Genomic DNA, 22,480 nt, shown 5'->3' with positions numbered 1-22,480 from the left:
GACCAAGCCCTATGAAGAAACATTGAGGGACATGGGAATATTCAGCCCAGAGAAGAGGAGGTAGAGAGGGACATTATTGCTGTCTTTAAATATTTGAAACATTGTCACTTAGAGGAGGGCAGGGAAAGGTTTCTGTGACAGCAAACTATAGGGCCTGCAGTAATGGGCTTAAACCAGTGGTCCCCAACCTTTTTATTACCGGGGACCACTCAATGCTTGACAATTTTACTGAGGCCCCGTGGGAGGGGGGAGTTTACTCCTCTACTCTCGACCACTGCCCTAACACTCTCTGATCGCTATGGTAATGTTTAAACATCCCTTCAAAAGAAGATACAGACACGCCACAACAATGAACATAAGGAACATTTTATTTTCATGGAAATTTTAACTCATGACAATGACAAATCAATGGGAACCCTGAGCTTGTTTCTCTGCAACGAGATAGTCCCATCTGGGAGTGATGGGAGACAATGGCACCCGAAGTGTGTTGTAAAGGGCCGGGGGGGGGGATGAAGTAAAGGGCCAGGGGGGGGGAGAAGGCGTCCTTCGTGGCCCACCTCCAATTAGTCAACGGACCACATATGGTCCCTGGCCCACAGGTTGGGGCTCGCTAGCTTAAACTACATGTAGAATGGTACCAGCTAGATATGAGGGGGGAAACTTTCACAGTCAGAGCAGTTAAGCAGTGGAATTGACTACCTAAGGAGGTGGTGAGTTCCCCCTCACTTGCAGTCTTCAAGTAGCAGCTGGACAGATACTTATCCTGGAAGCTTTAGGCTGATCCTGCATTAAGCAAGGGGTTGGACTAGATGCCCTCTACATCACTTTCCAACTCTATGATTTTGTGACCATTTCTACATGGAGGGGTAAAATGTGAGTGGCTTCCTGTTTGCAAATGCAGGATGGTAAACCTTGTGTTTGCAGCCCTCCTCACAGGAGACCCCTCCAGCTCCTTGACATGCAGGTGATGTAATATTCTAAAAGCTGCCAGCATTCAAAGGCTGTCCAAGGATATATTCCTCATGCAGAAATGGTCTATCTGGTCCACATAATATTTCTGGTAAGGCCTTGGAGGAGGAGCATGTCTCATGGCTTTAAGTGCCACTCAGCACTTAAAACCCATTCAGGGCAGCTGTCCCACCCCGAGTGTCTCCTCCTCCAACTGGCTTGCATTTCTGTCCAGCAGCCACCCAATCACCTTCCATCCCCCACCCCTGACTACCCCTTCCTCCTTCCACTTTGAGGCTCAGAGGCTGTAGATGTCTGCTGTGTGAGAGCTGCTCCTGCCAGTGAGTTCTTTGCCCAGGGGCCTCCAGGCTGCAGCCTTTCCAGGTCCAGAGGGGAGGGAAAGGTCATCCGCAGAGTTCTTCTACCTCCCTCCCATCTAGCGCCCATTGTATTCATGAATGCAATGGGCTTGGCCTCTAGTGACTCTATAATAACATAATAGAATTTAGAATGTTGTGTGTTTTTATTTTAATAGAGGCATAATAACAACTACTAGTGCTATATTAGCATTACTATCAGGTCTCACTAGTTTTAATGTAACAGCTGGTAGTTGTAGCTATATAGTATATATCTGTGCATGCTACAGGCATCCTGTTCAAACCTCAGTCATCTGCATATTAATTACTTAGTCATCTCAAGTGGTGCGTTTAATATTTATGTAAAGGGATATTATTTCAACATAACTTAATATGAAATACTGAAAAAGAAAGGCTTCTGGAGAATGGGAAGAACTAGAGTTTGAACAGCCAATCCTCTAAGATAACTAATCACAGAATCTGGCAAAGAGAATCTTTCCTCCTATAAATGCTCCCATTCAAATGTATCCTTATCACTTAATATGCTGTAGTTCATTGTTAAAGCTCTTCAGGGAACATGGGTAGAATTCCTTGTATAAGATAGGAGCAGAACATTTTATGTGCACTCATAACTGAATCCAGAGCCACACAAATTTGTAACATGTCTTTATATAAACAAGCAAAATTGAAATATAGTAGAACCTGAAAAGACATTTCCAGATGTTTTGCTATGTTTTAATGCATTCAGTTAATTAGAAATTGTCATAGTATTTACCAAGTTCTGGAAAAATGTGATGCATTTAACTATTGGATTTCCTCTAACTTACCTTGTGACTGCTTTGCATGCAAAAGATTCAACCCCCAACATCTCTAGTTAAAAGGGTCTTGCAGCGAGTGATAAAAAAGACCTCTACTTGAGCCTTTGTACAGCCACTGCCAATCAAAGTAGACAATATACTGACCTTCATAGACCAATGTTCTGATTTCGCATCAGGCAGCTTCATGGGAAGCCAATGAATAATTGCAGAAAGGAATATGCTGAGGGATTCTTATGAGAACAGCTTATGTTTGCAGAAAGCAATGCAATTGATTTGGATATATACAATAATCTTAGCAATGATTCCATCCAAAAATACTATTGTCATTCTTGGATGTCTTTATTCCAAATTTCATTCAAGAAGCCCAGGACTGAGTAGCTCATGGAAATAAATTATATTTCCAGTGTCATTGGATGATCATTCCATCTTAAAGATAATGGCAGTATGAGGAATTTATACTGAATGAATTAGATGTTACTGCCTAAAACAAATGTAAAAGTAAGTTATATCCATATAAAATCCACACATTCTATGTTCATATAAAAATAATATGAAAACATATCCACATAAAATTAATCATGATATGGCTTACATTGTTAAGCAGCAGCTTCTAATCTAGCGAGCCGGGTTTGATTCCCTGTTCCTCCACATGGAGCCAGCTGGGTGACCTTGAGCTCATCACAATCCTGATGGTGCTGTTCTCACACAGCAGTACTGTCAGAGCTCTCTCAGCCTCACCTACCTCACAAGGTGTGGGTTGTGGAGAGAGAAAGGGAAGGCAATTGTAAACTGCTTTGTGACTCCTTTGAGTATAAAACACAGCTCTTCTTCTTCTTCTTCTTCTTCTTCTTCATGAGTGAAGGGGAAAAGTCAGTTTGTAGGGATTCCTTTCCATGCAGGAATTCCTATTCCTCTCCAGGTTTTTATTGCTGTTTCAGTGAATGCTTGCCTTTCCTGGTAAAAGAAAAGTCATTACAATGGCACTACTTCTTTAGTTTTTTGTATGTGGAAAGTGAAAACTTTCATTCAATGATGGGAGAAAATCTGTACATTCAATGTAAGCTTCACTGTCGAAAAAAGATAATTAAAAGAACACTTGAGAAGACAGAGTATTAAGTATCTTGGTGATCTTTCCGTTTTAGAAAGTTCCAGGTGAAAGTGAAATTATAGAGATGATGCATTTGGAATTTTCTGTTTCATTCATCAACAAGAGTTCACATGGGCATAGAATAATTCTTTGTAAGTATTACCTGGAGCCTATCTATATGCTAGGCAGTACAAGTAATGACACAGCCTGTTTATACCAACACAGCAAAAAGAGGAGAGGTTTTTAACTGGATTATGTTTTATAAAGGTTTATAAGTAAATGGGCATTTACAGGCAATGGTGTTTAAGCATGTTTTAAAATCACCCAGTCCACCATCCAACATTTTTAGCATTCATGACCATGTTTTTTTTGCTTGCTAGCACATTTTGAAAGGGTTAGCAAGCTTGCAAGTTGATTGAATGCTCTATGGTGTGTGAAGTGGTCTGGCTAGAAAGCCTGTAGCACATCAAGAAAATTCTTCAGCCACAATGGGAGATTTTTCCCATGATAAAGTTTCTTTATGGTGTAGTGAAAGTGAAAGAGAAGTAAAATGGACTATGTTCACCTTTTGGAAGATGGTCATGAATTTTACCTGAAAAAGAGCCCCTTTTCCATTTTCCCAACATATATTCTGTCTAGTCTTTGTTCTGGTAGTTATACATATTTATTTAAGAAACAAACAAACATAAATTTAGCCATGAAAGATGGCATTGTTCACACTTCCCATTCTAGTATTTTAAGAGCTGTTTTATTTTAAGAGCACTCAAGACTAATGGGACATTAATTCCAGCTATTCAGGCCGGTATTTCTGTCATTAAATCCCCTTGCATTCCAAGCCTGTTCAATGCTTAAAGGCAGGTTTCATCCCTGTTGGGATTGGTAAGCAGGCTAGCTGCCCTTGGCAATTAGCAATTCATTACCCATAGTGCTTAGCTTGTTCTTGTATGTACTGGTGTTTGTGTGTGCACGCTTCTTGGAGGTCACAGTGACCTAATTCACCCCCAGGAATTGTACAGTGCCAGGAGCCTTATCCAGTGCATTAACAAGCTGATGCATCAATACAAGGTTATTTGAGTGCTTCTCCAGCATTTTTATAGGGAAGGAGCAAGCTTTCTGCATAGCAACCAGTAATGTCAATTGGGGCAAGTCTGGTGAAAGGTGAAGCACAACATTGGCTATTTAGTCTAACAAGGAAAACTATAAACAAGTCATGTTACCAGTACATTTTACATTAAATATTCAATCTTGAATTACCCGGTCACTGTCCTATATCTTTAATCTTACAACTAGAAACACAAGGCTGCCAAACATTTGTCTGCCGAGCAAGGAGAGAATAAATGTTTAAATAATAAATAAATAATAATAAAGCTCTTACCTTCCCGAAAGTTCAGATGCAGAGTTGGAAGCTGAGGCACTTGCGCATCATTTTTTTTTAGCTAATCCATCATGTTGCCTAATTGTATATGCTGGGCAATAAAAAAGGCTGCTCAAAGGCAAATATCTTCACAGTTATGACTACACCTCTCATATCTTGACCCTTGATCTTTCTCTGTTTGCATTGATCTATCCTTTCCTTTTGTGGTATCTTCCTGTGGTCTACTTTGTAAAGTGTAATCCTTGGATTTCTCTTTGGTGAGTCTTGAAGGCTCAAGAAGAAGTACTCTGAATCTTGTGATTCTTTTTGAACCTTTTTTGATTCTGAGGTCTAGGAATTATGGGTCCAAGTCCTGATTTCACTGCGATGATCCCAAATGCTAAGTGTTGGCAATATTAATGTATGTTGCTTTTCATACAAAGGCACTTCTTAATAGCAGATGTAGAAGACAGCTATTTCTCCTTCTGGCCTTTTCCAGTATTTTAATGCTTACTAGATCATATTATTAAATAACTAGTTGGTGTATCAATCCCCTAACCTTCATTGCCACTTCCCTGGCCTTTTCCTGTCCCTTATACACTTTTAATGGAAACAGTTCTTCAAACAGACGATGAATGTCAAGAACTGTGTAACTTGAGAGATCATCAGCTAAGTGACACAACAGCAAGTGATCCCAACATTGACAGTCAGTGAATATTTTTAACCAGAATCTTACCCTTCACAGAGCTCTGTATGTCACTTTATCGTACAGACAATGATTTTGAAAGAATTTAAAATACCAAAATGTAAAAATTAAAGTAAGTTTGTATTCAGCTTGTATGTTTCTCATTGACTGAGAAATCCACATAGACGCCACTAGTTTGAAATGTAAAAAAAAATAGAAATGTAGTGGTTTCAGATTCAGAGCCTAACAAATTATTTAAAATCTGCCCCTTCCCAAATAAATACTGCCCCTTTTGCACCTCATGGAGAACCAGTAGAATGAATAATAAATTTTAAGCTCTAAAGCCATGAAGTTTTCAGTGGATCAAGCTGGTGGTGATTGCTGGCAGGAACAGGTTCAAGAATTGTCTGTTGGTCTTCAAAACAATCATAGTACCTATCTTCTACTTTCTCTCTCACTCTCTCAGTTGGTCGGATGATGACTGAATCATCACGATCTATAGGTGTTAAGGATTACCACTTCTGACAAGACAGATTAAATCAATCATGAAGTAGTAGTAGTAATTTCCTAAGAACCATTCTTTTAAAATATGGTGATATTTTGGAATACAAATCTGGACCATAGCCAGGCTTCCTTGCTAGGTAAGGCTGCCACTTTTCCACTTAGGATTACAGAGAAATCAATGGAATACCTGCTATTTTTTTCTCACAGATAAAGAAAACTTTTATAAATCTTGCTGCCAAGCCCAAATGCATATGTCACCCTTTTCCAACTTTTTTACTGTAGAGAAACCCTTGAAACATTATTCAGGCTTTGAAAAGCCCCAGAAGTGGCATAATCATGCAGAATTTGGTTGGGAAGCATAGCTGTGTATATGCTCATCCGGGGTTCCTCCCCTTCCCATCCCCTCCAGAACCAACATTGGTCGTTTGGGGAGGGGGCAGGTTATATGACCATATATGGCCCTATCATCCAATAAATGTTTAACAAATTTGAAAAATATTTTTAATTAACTGTCTTCCCTTCCAGGGCTGTCAAGGAACCCCAGGGTTTCACAAAACCCTGGTTGAGAAAGCCGGATCATTTAGGTTGATAAAACAGCATGGGGGAGGAGATACTGTATTATGTGAATTGGCTCTAAGTCAAGTAAACAAATCTTCCAGTATTAGCCTTGACTGATGACTGGCAAATTGTGTATTGAACTGCATATGATTCTGTTGACTTTATCTAAGGGTGAAGCCATGAGTTGCATACTTAACTGAGGCAGGCTGCATAAAAACTGAAGTAGAAAATGGTTATTGTAGTTTTGGTTAATTACTTATGATTTTTCACTGTATTTCAGCAAACTTCTTCATTGTAGCAGTCTTTAAGAGCAAACTACTATCTCTTGTAGAGCAGCTGTGGAACTAGAATGAATTAAAGTTTAGGAATCCCTCAGCCTTTTGATTTTTTCTTAGATTTATAACAAGGCCTGTAGGGATACCAGTCCCCAGGTACCACCTGGGGATCCCCTGGAATTATATCTCATCTCCGGGTGACAAAGATGAGTCCTCTGGAGAATCTATGGAGTTTACCCTCCAAAGCATTATGCTCCATTGAGGTCCCCAAGCCCTGCCAACTCCCAGCTCCACCCCCAAAGTCTCCAGGTATTTCCCAGCCTAGAGCTGGCAACCCTGTCTTCAAGGCAATACAAAGATAGAAAGGTGGGGCCCAGTGAAAAACCAGAATAGGCAAAACAGGAGACACTGGGAAGCCTGTATGGAAGCATAAACCAGCTGGATCCAGCACAGTAAGTTGACACACAAGGAGTTCAGCACCATAAACACATTTTGCTACACAGCGCTTTGTCAAGGGTTTCTACAGACTTAGAAATGGAAATGTACAAAACAGTAGTTAGTACTAAAATTTAAGTCAAAATTTAATGAATGTCATGAATACATACAAAAAAGCATTTAAACAAAGTAATTCTAAAAAACATTGCATAGCAGAAAAGCTTAGGCAAAATAAATAATAGCTACAGTACATGCATTAATACAACAACAATAATAAATATTAAAGGTCTACCTGCTGTGTATTAATCTGATATGTATTTGTCTATACAGCCAGTATCTGTAAAAACAGACAGATATATTACGAAGATGGATAACTACAAACATAAAAAACATCAAAATATAACATACAATTTAGTTCTAATTGCATGTCATATTTTGGTGTATTTTTAATGTTTGCAGTTATACATCCTCCTAATATATCTGTCTGTTTTTACAGATACTGGCTGTCTAAAAATTAGACTATATACAAATGCATATCAGACTAATACAGAGAGCAGAAAACATAGCCTGACCATTCACTTTTATTTTACAAGACTTTTGCTGAGTCAGGCTTGAGTGTTTCAGGAGGAATGTTTCATTGTGGCATTGGCAGTGCAATGTTCCTCTGCCTGTCTAGCTGGTAACCCAGATCAAATTTAGGATGTCTTACAACCAATAACTGTGTATAAAATTGCAGCTGAACGCCATTTGTTTATTTGCTAAAAGGAGCCAGCCAGGATAAAACAGATTACAACTTTTATTGGTAGTAGGGTTGCCATTGCCTCTTGTGGCGCAGAGTGGTAAGGCAGCCGTCTGAAAGCTTTGCCCATGAGGCTGGGAGTTCAATCCCAGCAGCCAGCTCAAGGTTGACTCAGCCTTCCATCCTTCTGAGGTCGGTAAAATGTGTACCCAGTTTGCTGGAGGGTAAACGGTAATGACTGGGGAAGGCACTGGCAAACCACCCTGTATTGAGTCTGCCATGAAAACGCTGGAGGGTGTCACCCCAAGAGTCAGACATGACTCGGTGCTTGCACAGGGGATACCTTTACCTTTACTTTACCTTTAGGGTTGCCAGTTCCAGGCTGGGAAATGCATGGAGATTTTCAGGATGGAACTGGAGGAGGGAGAAGGGAGCTGACAAAGAGTCCACCTTCCAAAGCAGCCATTTTCTAAAGGTGAACTGATCTCTGTTGCCTGGAGATCAGTTGTAATTCCAGGAGATCTTCAGTCACCACCTGGAGGCTGGCAGCCCTAAATCTGGCAGTTCCCAAAAGCAGAATCAAAGGCTCCACACAACCATGAACCAGTTACCCAGACTTGGAAGGAGATACTAGGTGCCAGTGTTGATTCTCTTCTCCTTTCTCTGGAATATGTGGTATTGTAAATAATTAAAATATGGAATTTGCTGCCAAAGGATGTAGTGATGGCCACAGGAGTAAACAGCTTTAAAAGGGAATTAGACAGATTCATGGAGGGTATGTCTATCAGTGGCTACTAGCCATGGTGACAGAGGACAACCTCCACATTCAGAGGCAGGAATCCTCTGAATTCCAGAGCCAGGATCAGGGAAAAGCCTCAGCCTCTATATTCTGTTGTTGTCCATCCAAAGGACAGTTAGTTATTTTGTGAGACAGGTTGATGGCCCATTGGTCGGGTCCAACAGGGTATTTCTTATGTTCTTTTGTCATTGAAGGATTTATCCAGGAGGAATCTCTGGGTTGGATCTCACAGAGGATCTCTGTGAATGGAGAGGGAGATGATTCCTCTCTCCCGTAGCCAACCTCCTTCATGTTGTTCCTGAGGGACTCTATGTTCCCCAGGAGCAGCAAGGGGGTGGTGGTGGTATTTTGGAATGCAACAGGAGGTGGAGAGACATGAGAAAATCATGTGCTGATAGAAATCCTTCTGTCATCAGATTTATCTGTTAGTATCCAAACCTTTGATTTCAAGATGTCTTATTGAGGGCCCCTTAGGAGATTATAATAGACTCTTTTCAAAATCCCTGCTGGCTGCTACAAGCATACTAGCCAACTTAATCCCCCTAAGGTCACTATGAGAGAGATAAGAAAAAACTGCTAGTGCTTCTGCCATTCTGCAGTCCTCTTCTCCCCCCCCCCTCCCAATCCATTTATTTCTGGCCCCTTCAAGTAGTAATTAATCAAAATCCATAGTGATCACCAGATGCAAGGTACTCAAGAAAAGGTTATACCTGATGTGGGAAGATGAGAAGACATCCCTAACCAAAGTGCCTAACATCACATGGTATCTCCACCCTTATATTACTGGGATCAGACCACAGAGAAGTCTTACATCCAACCTAAGCCTTTCTTCCTAATATTGTTTCTATTATACAGCAGGCAGGTACATTGTGGCCAGCAAAATATCATCATGATATTCTCCCTCATCTGCTTTCTCTCCTCCAGAATAATCATCATTGCTTCAGGAAGTGCTATTAACAAAATAACAGTGTGTGTGTGTGTGTGTGGGGGGGAAGATCCCAGTTTTTGAACACAGATGGGGATTTTTTTGGTTTGAAACTTTCTGAATTGTTTGGAGAAAGTACTAATTCACTTTAAGAGGTCTGGTTGCTGAGAACACATGGCCACAATTAATCATGCTGTGGAGAATTTGCTAATGAAGAAGCACAAATGAGCTGTGTTAAGGTCATTACTGGTCAAAGTATGTCTGCATACAGCAATTGCTCCTGGCCTTAATGTCGTTTTCTGGCCATTAGAGTTTCACAATTAATGACAACTATTTTTTTTAAAAGAAATATGTGTATTAGGAGGCAAATTCTTTTGGAAGAATCACAGTCTTTTTCTCTCAGAAATGCCAAACTAACCTTCAACAAAGAGAATGATAAAGAAGTCCTTCCATAAAAAGCTGTGTTTGAAATGCTACAGGCAATGTAAGGTAGTGAAAAGATCGATTTAGATTGGGAAAAGGTAGGCTTGAGCTGAAGTTTGTTTATTTCAGGCATTGTTGACCAAGACAAGAACTGGCAACTGTTTAAAGCAGGGGTAGTCAAACTGCGGCCCTCCAGATGTCCATGGACTACAATTCCCAGGAGCCCCTGCCAGCGAATGCTGGCAGGGGCTCCTGGGAATTGTAGTCCATGGACATCTGGAGGGCCGCAGTTTGACTACCCCTGCTTTAAAGAATATGCTTGAGTCTTGCTCAGAAAAAATAAGTGAAGCAAGAAGACTAGAGCAAATGTGTATCTTCTTATTAGTGGGCAACTATCAGTGCCAGACTCAATTAGTGGGTGGGGGCAGCGCAAAGACGAGTAAAATGTTGATGAAATAATTTTTTGGCTATTTTTTTAATCCAATTATTTCACCTGAAACAGAATTCTGAGTGAATGTGGATATTTCACATTTCACAAAACATTTTGCTGAAGAAAACAAAGCAACTTAATAAGACCAGAACAATGTATTAATTTTATATGATTTCACGTATCCATAATATCAGTCAGCGTATATAGTCACTTTTAGAAAGCTCAGTTTCAGTGGTTTCAATCTGGATGAGGGGCTGTTTGCTGAACAGGATTTTTGGTTAATGGATGGCATGTTAAAATGTAGAAGGTAATGGGGAAGTGCATAACGGAATGAAGGACTCATCTGAATTAACAGGGACCATTTTCCCGACTGTGGCTGCTTCCATATGGTGAGGATTTTCCATGTTGCTTTCATCGCTGCTGCTAACAGGAAAAGGTAGTGGTAACAGGAGTCAATTGTGTGTGGTTGAGAAAGAGAGAACATGCGTGTGTGAATATGGAATGCAGAATATGCATGCAGTGGCATGGAACTGCTCAGCTTCCGGGTGACTGAGCATGCATTGACAAGCAGACACAAGAAGAAAAGGAAGAAGTAACAGCCCTTCCTCAGGCTTATGTTCATGAATACTTTCCTGTGATGACTCCCAAAAAGTATCTGTGAAGGGGAGGCCTGAAAGCTTCAGTGGTTCTTTCCTGAGGTTTGCTATGTCATGTTTATTTTTAAACCGAAAGCAGACTAGGCAACTGGAATGTTTTAACAGAGGAACAGTAGGTGGAAGTCTTTAATGCTATCTTCTCCCACCCTTTTTTACTCAAAATTGCCCCACAAGTTTATCCTCACATAGGTGAAAAGATACCAGGACCAATACCTTCATTCCCACAGAGGAAAACTTTGAGCAGAGAAATTGCTGGAGGAAAGGAGATAAGCATGCTTCCTATGTTTCAGCCCCCTGAAACTTCTTGTGTGTGTATGTGTGTGTTTAAAAGCTGAGGGAAATAAACATGACAGCAAGTCACATCTAATGCCGGCTAGGGTAATCTCAGCAATTTTTCCCTGGTAATATTCGGAATCCTTCCAGAGACCGGACTGGGCTCTGAGTGGGCACCATCCAGCCACAACACTGCAAAAATATACAGCACAGGCAATAAGTAATGGTTTCAGAATTTTTGGTATGCTTAGGATCTATTTCATGGAATCACATTCACCTCGAGCAAGTTTCCTGCAGTAATCAATTATATTCTAGTAAAAAAAACCTTTTCTCCTAATTACTAATTGTCCAACTGAATATGAAGAGATCAGAAGACTCAACCAATGGGAGTACCTGAAATTACATGGAATTTTATAGTAAGTTAGTACTCCAGAGAGTCGGTGAAGTTAAAAAAAAACTTTAAAAGAAAAGAAAGATGCTTACTGCATAGATGTAGGCAGAGCTCAAGGACAGGAGATGATTGGGAAGGCAATGTCATTATCTCGGAGTGCATTGTTATTTTTCTTGTTTTGCAGAAGGAACACTGATCCCATCTTTGGTTTGTTTGTTTGTATTTTTCCCCTCCAGAACCCCCATTGCTGGTCCTGCTACAGTAGTCCTGCTGTTTGGCAAAGCTGGAGTCGACACGCATGTAGGGGGGGGGCTAGAGTCCTGGCAGCTGTCCTTTCCCAATAGACGTGACTGTTATGCTAGCTTTCCTTCATTTATTCCTTTTATAGGTTATTTTTGGTTGGGAGGGGGGCTGTTGGGAGGGTTTTTATTATTTGGTTCTTGAAAGATTAGCTGTGCAGTTTGGTTTCTTCTGTGCAAACAAACCTTGGTAGCACAGAGCTCTTAAAAATCCAAATCTACCCATGAAAAGCTGAGAGATGTCATTCTCTTGATGTGTAGACCCTGAAAGTAGGGAGTAAATTCTTACTGCAGATACACGTTTGAATCAGGTCAAGAAAAATTAATCTACACCTCCATGTTTAAATCTTGTTTTAAAAAAAATCTCACAATGTTTTTAAGAGCTCTGAATGAAATTGCTTTGCCAATGGGGAAACGGGCAGGGATGACTTTGATTTTTCTTATGCCCGGCAGCAAAAGGGTTAATGCCTGCTTTCCTCTTTTATATCCATTAGTTTGAAGCCCATGTTGTGATTGGTCCATGTCCATGTGTGTTTTGTTCCTGAATTTTATGACTTTGATTAAAAGGCCAAATCCAACAAACAGAACACCTTACAAAAATGGACATTTCTCGTTTCTTTAGGTCATCCAACATGTTTGCAATTCACGGCAAACATGACTGAGGCTGTCAAAACCTATCAGTGGCAATGCATTGAGTGCAAATCCTGCAGCCTTTGTGGGACATCTGAGAATGATGTAAGTTCTCCTTCATTACAAATATTGCAAATATTTGGATTACCACTTCTATGAAAGGTGCTGCAAACCAATGCTTTTATGTAACCCTCCACGAGTCTATGGAAAGTGGCGGGATAAAAACCCAAGAAATAAAAACAAATAAATAAATAAATGTACACCATACCTACAAGAGTCATTAAATCTTAGCAGAAGAAGGTAATCCATTAACTGATCTATTTTTCCCTGTGTGCATGCATGGGTGTTCTCTCTCATGCCCACTGCTGCCTTCATTCATAACATTACTTAGAATTCTCTTTGTACAAATGGGTTAAAACAGTAACCTCTGATTGCAACATGCATCAACATACACGTCTTCCACCCAGAGGCAGCTAGCTAGGATGTAGTCCCAGAAGAGCCGTGCCTCCCCAGGGTCATACTCCTACGACTCAATGAGTTTGGCCAAATGTCTAAGGGGCACAAGTGATTTTCTGCAGCACACAGAGCAAAGTAGGAGGGATTAATCCTGCAACTGCCTACTGTGCAAATAAAATACAACAACATAGTAAAGACTACCAACGTAGATTCTACCAGACATGTTTATACTCCGAACTCACTTCATTAAACTAACTGAAGTGTGCATCCCATTGCTTTTATATTCACAACAAAATGATGTGTGTGTGGAGGGGGAGGTGGAAGATGTTTATTTATTTATTCTATTTATTTATTAGTTAGATTTGTATACCACCGCTCCCAGCAAGCTGGTTTGGGTTGGTTAACCATAAAACATCATATAATTTAAAACACCCCATAAAACAAATCACAATACAAATCTACCAAAACAAACAATTGAAACACCCCATAAAACATTCACAATACCTGCCAAAATTACAATTACGAATATAAAAAACCCCTTTCCCAACAACTCATAGAATTTGGATAGTTGTTATCATCTGAGTCTGGTCTAACACCAAGTCCAGGAAGCCAGAGGGAGAAAGGCTGTTTAAAAGAAGATTTTGTAAAAGGTGTCATCAGTTTGCTCAGAGTGAGCGAGGGCCATGGGCACTTTTAGCAAAGCCGAAGGAAGGAGCACTACTTGTGATCCATTTCCTAGTCCAAGCCATTAAGAACTTCCAGAATGTAAGAAAAAAAGCTCCATCCCAATTTTTTTTGTCTAATTCACACACATGAGGAGAGAATTGGTCCCCCAGTCTCAACATAGAAGGGACATTCTGACCTCAACATACAGTATGAGTGTGATTCAGTCTCCTGGATTTTAATTTATGTGGGCAATAGCTATGATATCTAAGCATGGGTGAACCTCAATCAAATGAAACTAAGAACATCATGAGGCTGTACATAATGGAGCATGAAAAGACTTCAAGGACCCTAAGAAGGTTTAAGATTTCAAAGTGAACTGGTAAAATCATAGATTAGCTGCAGCTTGGTGTAGTGTTTACGCTTGGTTTAGAGTAGAGCTAGCTTTGTGTAGTGGTTAAGAGTGGTGGCTTCTAATCTGATTCTCTGTTCCTCCACATGCAGCCAGCTGGGTAACCTTGGGCTAGTCACAGTCCCGATAGTGCTGTTCTCACAGAGCAGTCCTGTCACAGCTCTCTCAGCCCCACCTACCTCACAGGGTGTCCGTTGTAGGGAGAGGAAGGAAAGGTGATTGTAAGCCACTTAGAGACTCCTTCAGGCTGTGAAAAGTGGAGTATAAAAACAACTTATCTTTTTCTTCATATAAGTTACCATTTTATATTAGTAAAATGGTTGAAAATACTGAGCTGGGGTGATGAAATGATTCTTTACTCACAGCCTTTCTTCCTCCCTCTCACTGCTACTGATGCATTTGTGCTGGAAATACTAGATTTCTCATGTAGTCTAATTTTTCTGTTTCATGGTAAGAAAAGATTTGTAGAATCTTTTTCGGATACTAAGCAACATTACACAATGCATTTATTGGAATTTCCCTTGCTTAAACAAGAAGAACTGCATTTTATGGAGAGACAATACAAAGCCTATTCTAGTGGAGGCTTTGTGATGGCACAAGTCCTGTCCTGAGCTCAGTGGGAGATTTTTGTACTTGAAATGCAAGCTGTAATATTCATGTCAGTTATGGGTGAGTAGAGTGACAGTCATTTCAGGAAGCAAGAGCATTGTTCATGACTTGCTACCTGCCTATAGTTGTGTGTTCTTGGTTGTCAGAAATACATATTTATCCTATCCAGATGCAAATGTTGACAGGACTAATTTCAGATGGTTTGAATAACATTTTTTTCTTTCACCTTATATTGCTTGATTAGGATCAGCTACTCTTCTGTGATGACTGTGACCGTGGCTATCACATGTATTGTTTAAGCCCACCTGTCTCTGAGCCCCCTGAAGGTAACATTTTGTTCATAGACTTATGTGCATAGGAAACTACAGGCATTTCTGCAGGAAAGAACAGAGAATTGCAAAGTAGGCCTTTATTGGTGTTAATAAAAATGGCCTCTGTTGACCTTAATAGCTGTGTAGAATTTTGTCAGGATGTGACAAGGTGCATCTGCTGAAACTCTCTTCTAGAAGCCTATGGAAAACATATAGGAAATCTGGTAAGTTGTTTAAGAAAATTGCCTGAACAAAAAAAAGCAGGCACAAAAAACTATTTTCAAGTTGTTATGACCTGTTCAGTCATCAGGTGCCATCATAAGCCGACGCAAGTTATTGAGTAGAATTTGCTGCTCTTTTAATTGAAGCTTGGAATGTTCATATGGCATGGAGCTGGGAAGCAACATCTAGCACTGACATGCAAATATCCACTTCATTTTAAATACTAGATTTATAATATATTGTAAAATACCCCCTCCCAAACATTGAATATATTTTCTAGCACAGGGAGAATGGCTGGCAAGGAAAACAGTTCCTGTGGTGTTGTTTTCCTGGCATGTTTTGAGATAACCTCTTTCTCAAAGGATTTTTCCTTTATTTTCACAGTTCCGAAATTAACAGATAAATTCTAGATATGAATATCAGGGGACCCTCTGAACTAACAAACATTCTATCTGAAATATATTTAAAAGGAATGGACAATCTTCTGAGTTTAGCAGAGGAAGATACCCCTTTGTCTGCAGACTGGCCTAGTCTTTTGGACAGGAAGCATGGTTTTTGTAGAGGACCCTGGATTCAGCAGATGAAGTGAAATGCTTTCCTTTCATTCGTTCTAGCTTTTATTTCTTATAGAAAAGAGCTAGGGGGAAGTTTGAAAAAGATGTCCATAAGACCTTTAGTGATCTTTCTAGTCCAGGATTCAATGGCTAAGCATACTGTTCTTTGCTTCATGTCATCTTCTGGAAGTCTGTTTGGGCCACAGAAATGTTGGTTTCCAGAGCTGTCTGACCTATCCAAGCGGAGATATTGATGGATGTTGAGCAAATCAGGCCTCCTGTCTTAAGGTTCAGTGGTTCATCTGCAGTCAGATCCATTACAGTCAGCAACTTGGAAGCTAAGTGTCAAGTGCTGTGAGCTGTGAATTACTCTGGGCAGATTCTGGCTACCCTTCTGCTTTAAGATCTATAATAATACATGGAATATTTTCACTGGCTGGTGGGGTGTGCACCAAATAAAGTCAAGGTTAAGGTAAAACTGGAATTTTTCAGGATGCTGTACATAAAGGTCTAACATACATAACAAAGTGACGGGTGTCAGTTTTAAGAAAGATACTTGATGCATGGGCAAAAAGAAGGACTAGACACATCCACCTATTTGTAGGTTTCTAACAATTAAAACCTTGATGGAATTATGCATTTTAAAGTCCAGAGATTTGGGAGTAACTCTGCTTATGATTTCGTTGTACAAGGCACAACATTAGACTCCTGCCATTATTCACACAATCCCAAGCCTATTATGGGAGAGATGTGGTATACGAATCCAGTTGATGATAATGATAATAATAACAATAACAATAATAGGTTCCGCACCTCTAAAAACATTGTGTTAAACAAATGCAATTGCTTAACGCTATTAAAAAACGCCCTCTCCCCACCGTTTCTCACCTCCTCACTCTGTTGGATTCTTCTCCTGCTTTCTGACACTTCCAGGCACTCCACATGGCTGATTAAAACGGCTGCAGAGAGGGACTTGCAATAGCAGCGAGTCTCCCCCTGCCTGTCAATCATGGCAGCCAGCCAATCAGCTTTCTCCTAGCTTTAACTTGCACCCACCCTCTTAGCCATTCTGAAATCTTGGAAGAAAAATACAGCCTTGTTGTACAAAATACTGTGAAAAGATCATTCTAGAATACTCTGTTTAGTAAACATATCAGCACACAGTCTTAGAATGGCACTAACATCTTTATGGTTTGAAAAAACGCCGTAAGTCATGCTTTCTGGGTGGTATTCCCAAACACCCAGGGCTCAACGCCATTGTATATGTGGAAATTTAGCTCCGGAAGACTTTCCCCACTATGTCTTGGCCTGCCCCTTGTATTCAGAACCTTGAGACAAATCCCTTGCCAAAGTAATATCCAGTTCACACTTTACTTCTGATTTTGATAAACGTACCTGTTGTCAGATAAACGTACCTGTTAAACGTACCTGTTGTTCTTATGTTCCATGCAGGATGTCACTTTTTGCTCTGGCTGCCAGGAAGATTTGAGCTAAAGCACTTCTATGAGACCCACCATTTTAATATAGTAATTTTATTTATTTTATTGTGGTACATTATTTTATTTATTTTATTGTGGTACATTATTAACCACTACACCAAACTGGAGAGCCAGTTTGGTGTAGTGGTTAGGAGTGTGGACTTCTAATCTGGCATGCCAGGTTCGATTCTGCATTCCCCCACATGCAGCCAGCTGGGTGACCTTGGGCTTGCCACGGCACTGATAAAACTGTTCTGACCAAGCAGTGATATCAGCGCTCTCTCAGCCTCACCCACCCCACAGGGTGTCTGTTGTGGGGAGAGGAATGGGAAGGCGACTGTAAGCCGCTTTGTGCCTCCTTCGGGTAGGGAAAAGCAGCATATAAGAACCAACTCTTCTTCTTCTTCTTCTTCTATCTTTACTGTTCTTATGTGTTAACTGGAGAAATACTGTTTTATTTCAGCATTTTACTGTGTAAATTTTGCTTTGTGAAGGCCTTTGGCCATATACAATATCTCTCTCTATCTTCTGTCTTGTATCCATCTATCTATCTTATGTAAAGTAAATTTGGACCAGAACATTCACCTAATGCTGGATCTGTTCACAGTAATTAAATTATTTTACAGTAGAGAATGACACAGCGTTTTTTATACATCCAGCAATTAGCTGCACAAGGTCAGAAATCACAAATTAGAATTTAACCCATGAGGGGCCAAAGATTGCAACCTTAAAATCCACTCCATTTCTTTTTTTTTAACAAAACTTTTTGTTTATGATAGTAAGATTTATATAAATAAGAGAGCAAGCCATACCTTTCATAATATCTGACCTCCACTCACGAATAATAAAAATCGAGTCCAAAAGGCTCCACTTTTCAGATTCTCCAAAATCTCTGTAATATCAGGACCTTCCTCATGGCCTCAGGAATCCTTTTGGATAGAACTGGAGCAACCACTGGGAAAGGACAAGATGAAATTGTTTTCATTGACCTGGGGGAGGAATTCCTACCAATCCCTTCTTTGATGTTTAGAGCTGCATGGTAGGTATCTTGGGTTGAAGTACTCCTGCAGATATGAGAGTCCCAGCTTGTGAAGGACTTTAAAAGTGGCCACCAGCTCCTTGAACTGAACACATAAGCAACTGTGTTGTTCTTAAGGCTGAGGCAATATGTTCATAATACTTAAAGCCAAATAACAACAGTTGTGGCATTCTGCACCAATTGTAGCTTTTGTGTTGTCTTCAAGGGCAAGCCCATGAAGAACACGTCACAGTAATCCAGACTTGAGGCCATTGTAGCTTGGATTAGTACACTAGGACAGCTGAGTCTAGCAAAGGGGAGAATTCCAATTTCATACTAATCTGAAAAAGTAACTTTTTATTGGTCTACCAGCATTTTCCAGTTGAACAGCTGGATTCAAAAGACAACCAAAGTCTAAGAAAAAAACACACACTATCCAGGGTAGATAGCATAACTCTGTATGACTGTATACATGAAGAAGAAGAAGAGTTGGTTTTTTATCCTCCTTTTCTCAAAATGGTTTATAATCACCTTCTCTTCCTCACCTTACAAGAGACATCCTGTCTGGTAAATGGGGCTGAGAGAGCTCTGACAGAACTGCTGTGTGTGAACAGCTCTAATAGAACTGTATTATTATTATTTAATATTTAGACCACCCTTCTCCAAATAGTTCTCAGGGCAGTTTACAACATAAACAGTTAAACTATGCATATGGAAGAGTGGGGAATCAAACCCGGTCGTGAGAATGGTTGCCGTGGGTGGCGGGATATAAGTTGATCAAACAAACAAACAAATGCTTGCTTTCTAAAAAGTGCCCTCTATTTAAATAGCACTTCTGTTTGTCTTGCCTTCTGACTGACTGCGTATTTGAATGTTCCTGGGACTATTTTCAAATCTGAAGATACCTCATTTGTTTGCAGGGAGCTGGAGCTGTCATTTGTGCCGAGAACTACTTCGAGAGAGAGCATCAGCATTCTGCTTCCAGCCTTAAAAGAGGTCTCCAAGGAGCAGGATAGGGCTTGTTCCTGGACTTCAGACACCAGCGCACAATTGTCATCCACCACGTGATATGTGTAACCACAAACATCTACCCACATGAAATAGAATGGGCATTCAAAGAAGTTTCTGTGGTGCTTGCTGTTCAAATGTAGATTTCACAAATAATGTACCTCCTGGGTTCTACTAGAAGGAGCACATGTTTTTATAAAAAATGTTACAGATGGAGTCTTTCCACTGTGATGCATGAATGACGATGTACTGTAATAAATTTACATGAGTTCTGACAATGGAGAAGGGGGCAGAACTGATGGTTGATACTCAGAAATTTACATAATGTGGTGCTGTGTTTTTGGTTATCTGTTTTTTCCTGCAAGGGAAATAATAATATAACTCAATGTAACTATGCTTACTACAAGACCACAGTGAGGATATTGAGAAGCTCCCATGTCACGAACTATTTGTGAGAATTCCCTTCTTGCAAGCATATTTTTAGATGTGGATGGCCTTTGAAGGGTATAGCATTTCATTTACGATGAGGAGATACACAGGCATGGCCATTTTGTATCTCCCCTCCCATCGTCCCAATAACATGTAACTGAAACAAAGCATGATGTGACACCACTATGTTAATTTCCATGTTTCACCCACTTCACTTCACTGAACATCTAAATGCTTATTTAGAAAAAAAATATCTAGATGGCCTTTTCATTTGTAGAATGCTCAAGACAGTTTACAAGTAAAAACATTAAAAATGCATTAAAATCTAAATAACTATACATCAGTCTTAACCACTAAACTTATATGTAGATTAAAATCCCAGGTATAAAGTGATCAGGCTTCTTCAAAAACAAAACATATAGGGTTTTTTTTTCCTCTTCTAACCAATCCTTGGCTCCTGCCAGCATTTACTAGGGCCACTTCTGAGACAAAATTTGTCCAGGAGAAAGGAAGATGAAACAAGGCCCTGTCTCTAGTTTCGTTGCTCCAGCAGTACATGGTTCTGCCTCTGTTCAGGTCATGTACAAGTAGAAGTTTGCATGTAAGAAGTTATTGTTGGGTCCCACCTGTAAGTCTTGAATTCCTGACTATTAGCACACACCCCTTCACTTGTAGCATTAGTCTTAGTTAGAAATAGGAAGTCCTTGTAGTCACCCAGAGTAGCTCTTTGGCTGCCGATCTGTGCACACCTAACCCCTATTGATATTGGCAGGGTTTTGTTGGTTTCCTTGAAACTTGCTGTCTCTGTGAAGGACTGCCTAGGACTGCATCCATAGATACTAATCCTAACTTACTTTAAAGAAAATTCTGTCCTTTTAAATGGCACTAACTAAGCAGGGTCAGGCATAGCTAGGAATTTGATGGAAGACCTCTAAGGCAGGGGTAGTCAACCTGTGGTCCTCCAGATGTCCATGGACTACAATTCCCATGAGCCCCTGCCAGCATTTGCTGTAGTCCATGGACATCTGGAGGACACAGGGTGACTACCCCTGCTCTAAGGAATACTAAAGTCATGACCCAGAGGCAGGCAATGACAAGCCACGTCTGAGCTTCTCTTGCCTTGAAAGCCCGATGGAATCGCCATAAGTCAGCTGTGACTTCACATTCCATCACCACTGTCACCATCACCATTAAACAAGCATTCATGGCACTGGAGACAAAATCATATCAGAAATCTGCCAACAACTGGCAATAATATTAAGTCTTTAGAGTTTGTCTGCATAAACCCTTATTAGCATATGTGTCCATAATCTCTAAGGAAAGCTGGCACAGACTACAAGCTATTCTGCAGCCCAACCCTTTTCAAAATTTGCAGAATGTGCTTTTATTGGCATATTCATTCAAAGTATATGATGAAGATAAGCTTATGGAAGACAAATACTTTTTCTTTAGAATATTTCAGGATGGATAAATGCCAATATATGACTAGAAAGAATAGAGTCCTCTAGTGCAGAAACAATAGTGTAAACCACAATATTTTTGTTATGTCGGTGTTCTGCCCCTCTAGGTCAGAAACAGATGTGCATAAAGGAACAAACCAGTTGCTTGTAGCAAGAATTTTAGTTAAACCTAATTATCTCCAATCTCTACGGCTTCCCAGGGCACCGGAAACAATGAATTAATGATATCCCCTCCATCCACTTGGTAATGCCACCCTTTGACATGCCAGTGTTCCATCTATTCAGTTTGTTTTTCTGAAGCTCTTCACCTTCTGGATAGAGTTGCGGAAGTTATTGATAAATACTGCTTTTTAATATATTTTAAAAGAGACTTCATTTTTACTATATATTTCTGTGGTTTTAGGAGTAATTTGGAAATTCACAAGAAGGGATGAAATACTTTCCCTTAAATTTATGTGCTTTTAGAAGCCAGTTCAAGTTTCAGGAAACACAAGTGTGTACTGCAGGATCACCTGGCAATAGGGAAACAAAATGTCATCATGGGCTTCCCATACCTGTCAATTAAAGCTGTTAATTTCCTCATTGGTCAAAATAATTAGCAGAACACGGACACAATAGAAACAATAGCCTTGAAAGTTTTTGCACAGGTTCATGCCAGCCCGCCCCCCCCTTCAGAAAGGTGATAAACAAAAGGCCCAAGGAGACTTCAGCCCCCATCATATGTGTGTCTACATGTTGGTGTCAAAATCAAAACTCTGGAATCATTTAATCAAGGAGTAGAATGGTTGTGGAGAAAGAGAGAAACTTTAATGTTGTCTTCTTCTGCACTTTCCTCTTGCTATTTTCTGGCTGGAAAAATCATCTCCTGAGCTGTTTCTACATTGGGGGAAAATAACGTTGCCTATACGTTTTCCCTGACAGGAGTAAAAGCAGTTCAGAGGTGACTTTTTCTAACAACAAAACAACAAATGATGAAAGCGCTAAAGCTTCCTTTCGTCCTGGTGCCAAGCAATTCCAACAGAAAAATCTTTAAAATAAACAGAGAAAAAGAGGTGCAGCTGAACCCTGAGAAAACTGGGAATTATGCCATTGTAGGACCTAGACCCTTACAGTCCTTTACTATAAGCTTTTATGATGGTGCATCCATCTAGAAAAGTATTTAAAGTGTTCTCTATTGGGGCAGCTAGGAGGGCCAGCTGCTCTCCTCTGGCAGTTCTGGGCAGCACCTGCAGCAAACGAGCCTCACCTGAAGATGCTATGCCAGCATGCTTCACT

General features: G+C 40.2%; 1 protein-coding gene across 3 annotated transcripts in view; it reads left to right on the top strand.

Moving 5' to 3' along the window:
* Positions 1-20,885, top strand: part of DPF3 (double PHD fingers 3) — a 232,439-nt gene extending 211,554 nt beyond the window's left edge. For all 3 annotated transcript variants that reach the window (XM_077322681.1, XM_077322678.1, XM_077322677.1), the window contains exons 9-11: positions 12,578-12,690; positions 14,970-15,051; positions 19,229-20,885. In XM_077322681.1, coding sequence (XP_077178796.1) covers positions 12,578-12,690; positions 14,970-15,051; positions 19,229-19,299 — 266 coding nt within the window. In that variant the 3' untranslated portion in view covers positions 19,300-20,885. The remainder of the gene's footprint in view (positions 1-12,577; positions 12,691-14,969; positions 15,052-19,228) is intronic.
* Positions 20,886-22,480: the final 1,595 nt, after the last annotated feature.

The sequence above is a fragment of the Paroedura picta genome, chromosome 2 (assembly GCF_049243985.1).
Source record: "Paroedura picta isolate Pp20150507F chromosome 2, Ppicta_v3.0, whole genome shotgun sequence".
Taxonomy (NCBI): Eukaryota; Metazoa; Chordata; class Lepidosauria; order Squamata; family Gekkonidae; genus Paroedura; species Paroedura picta.
This window is presented reverse-complemented; position numbering and strand designations above follow the sequence as displayed.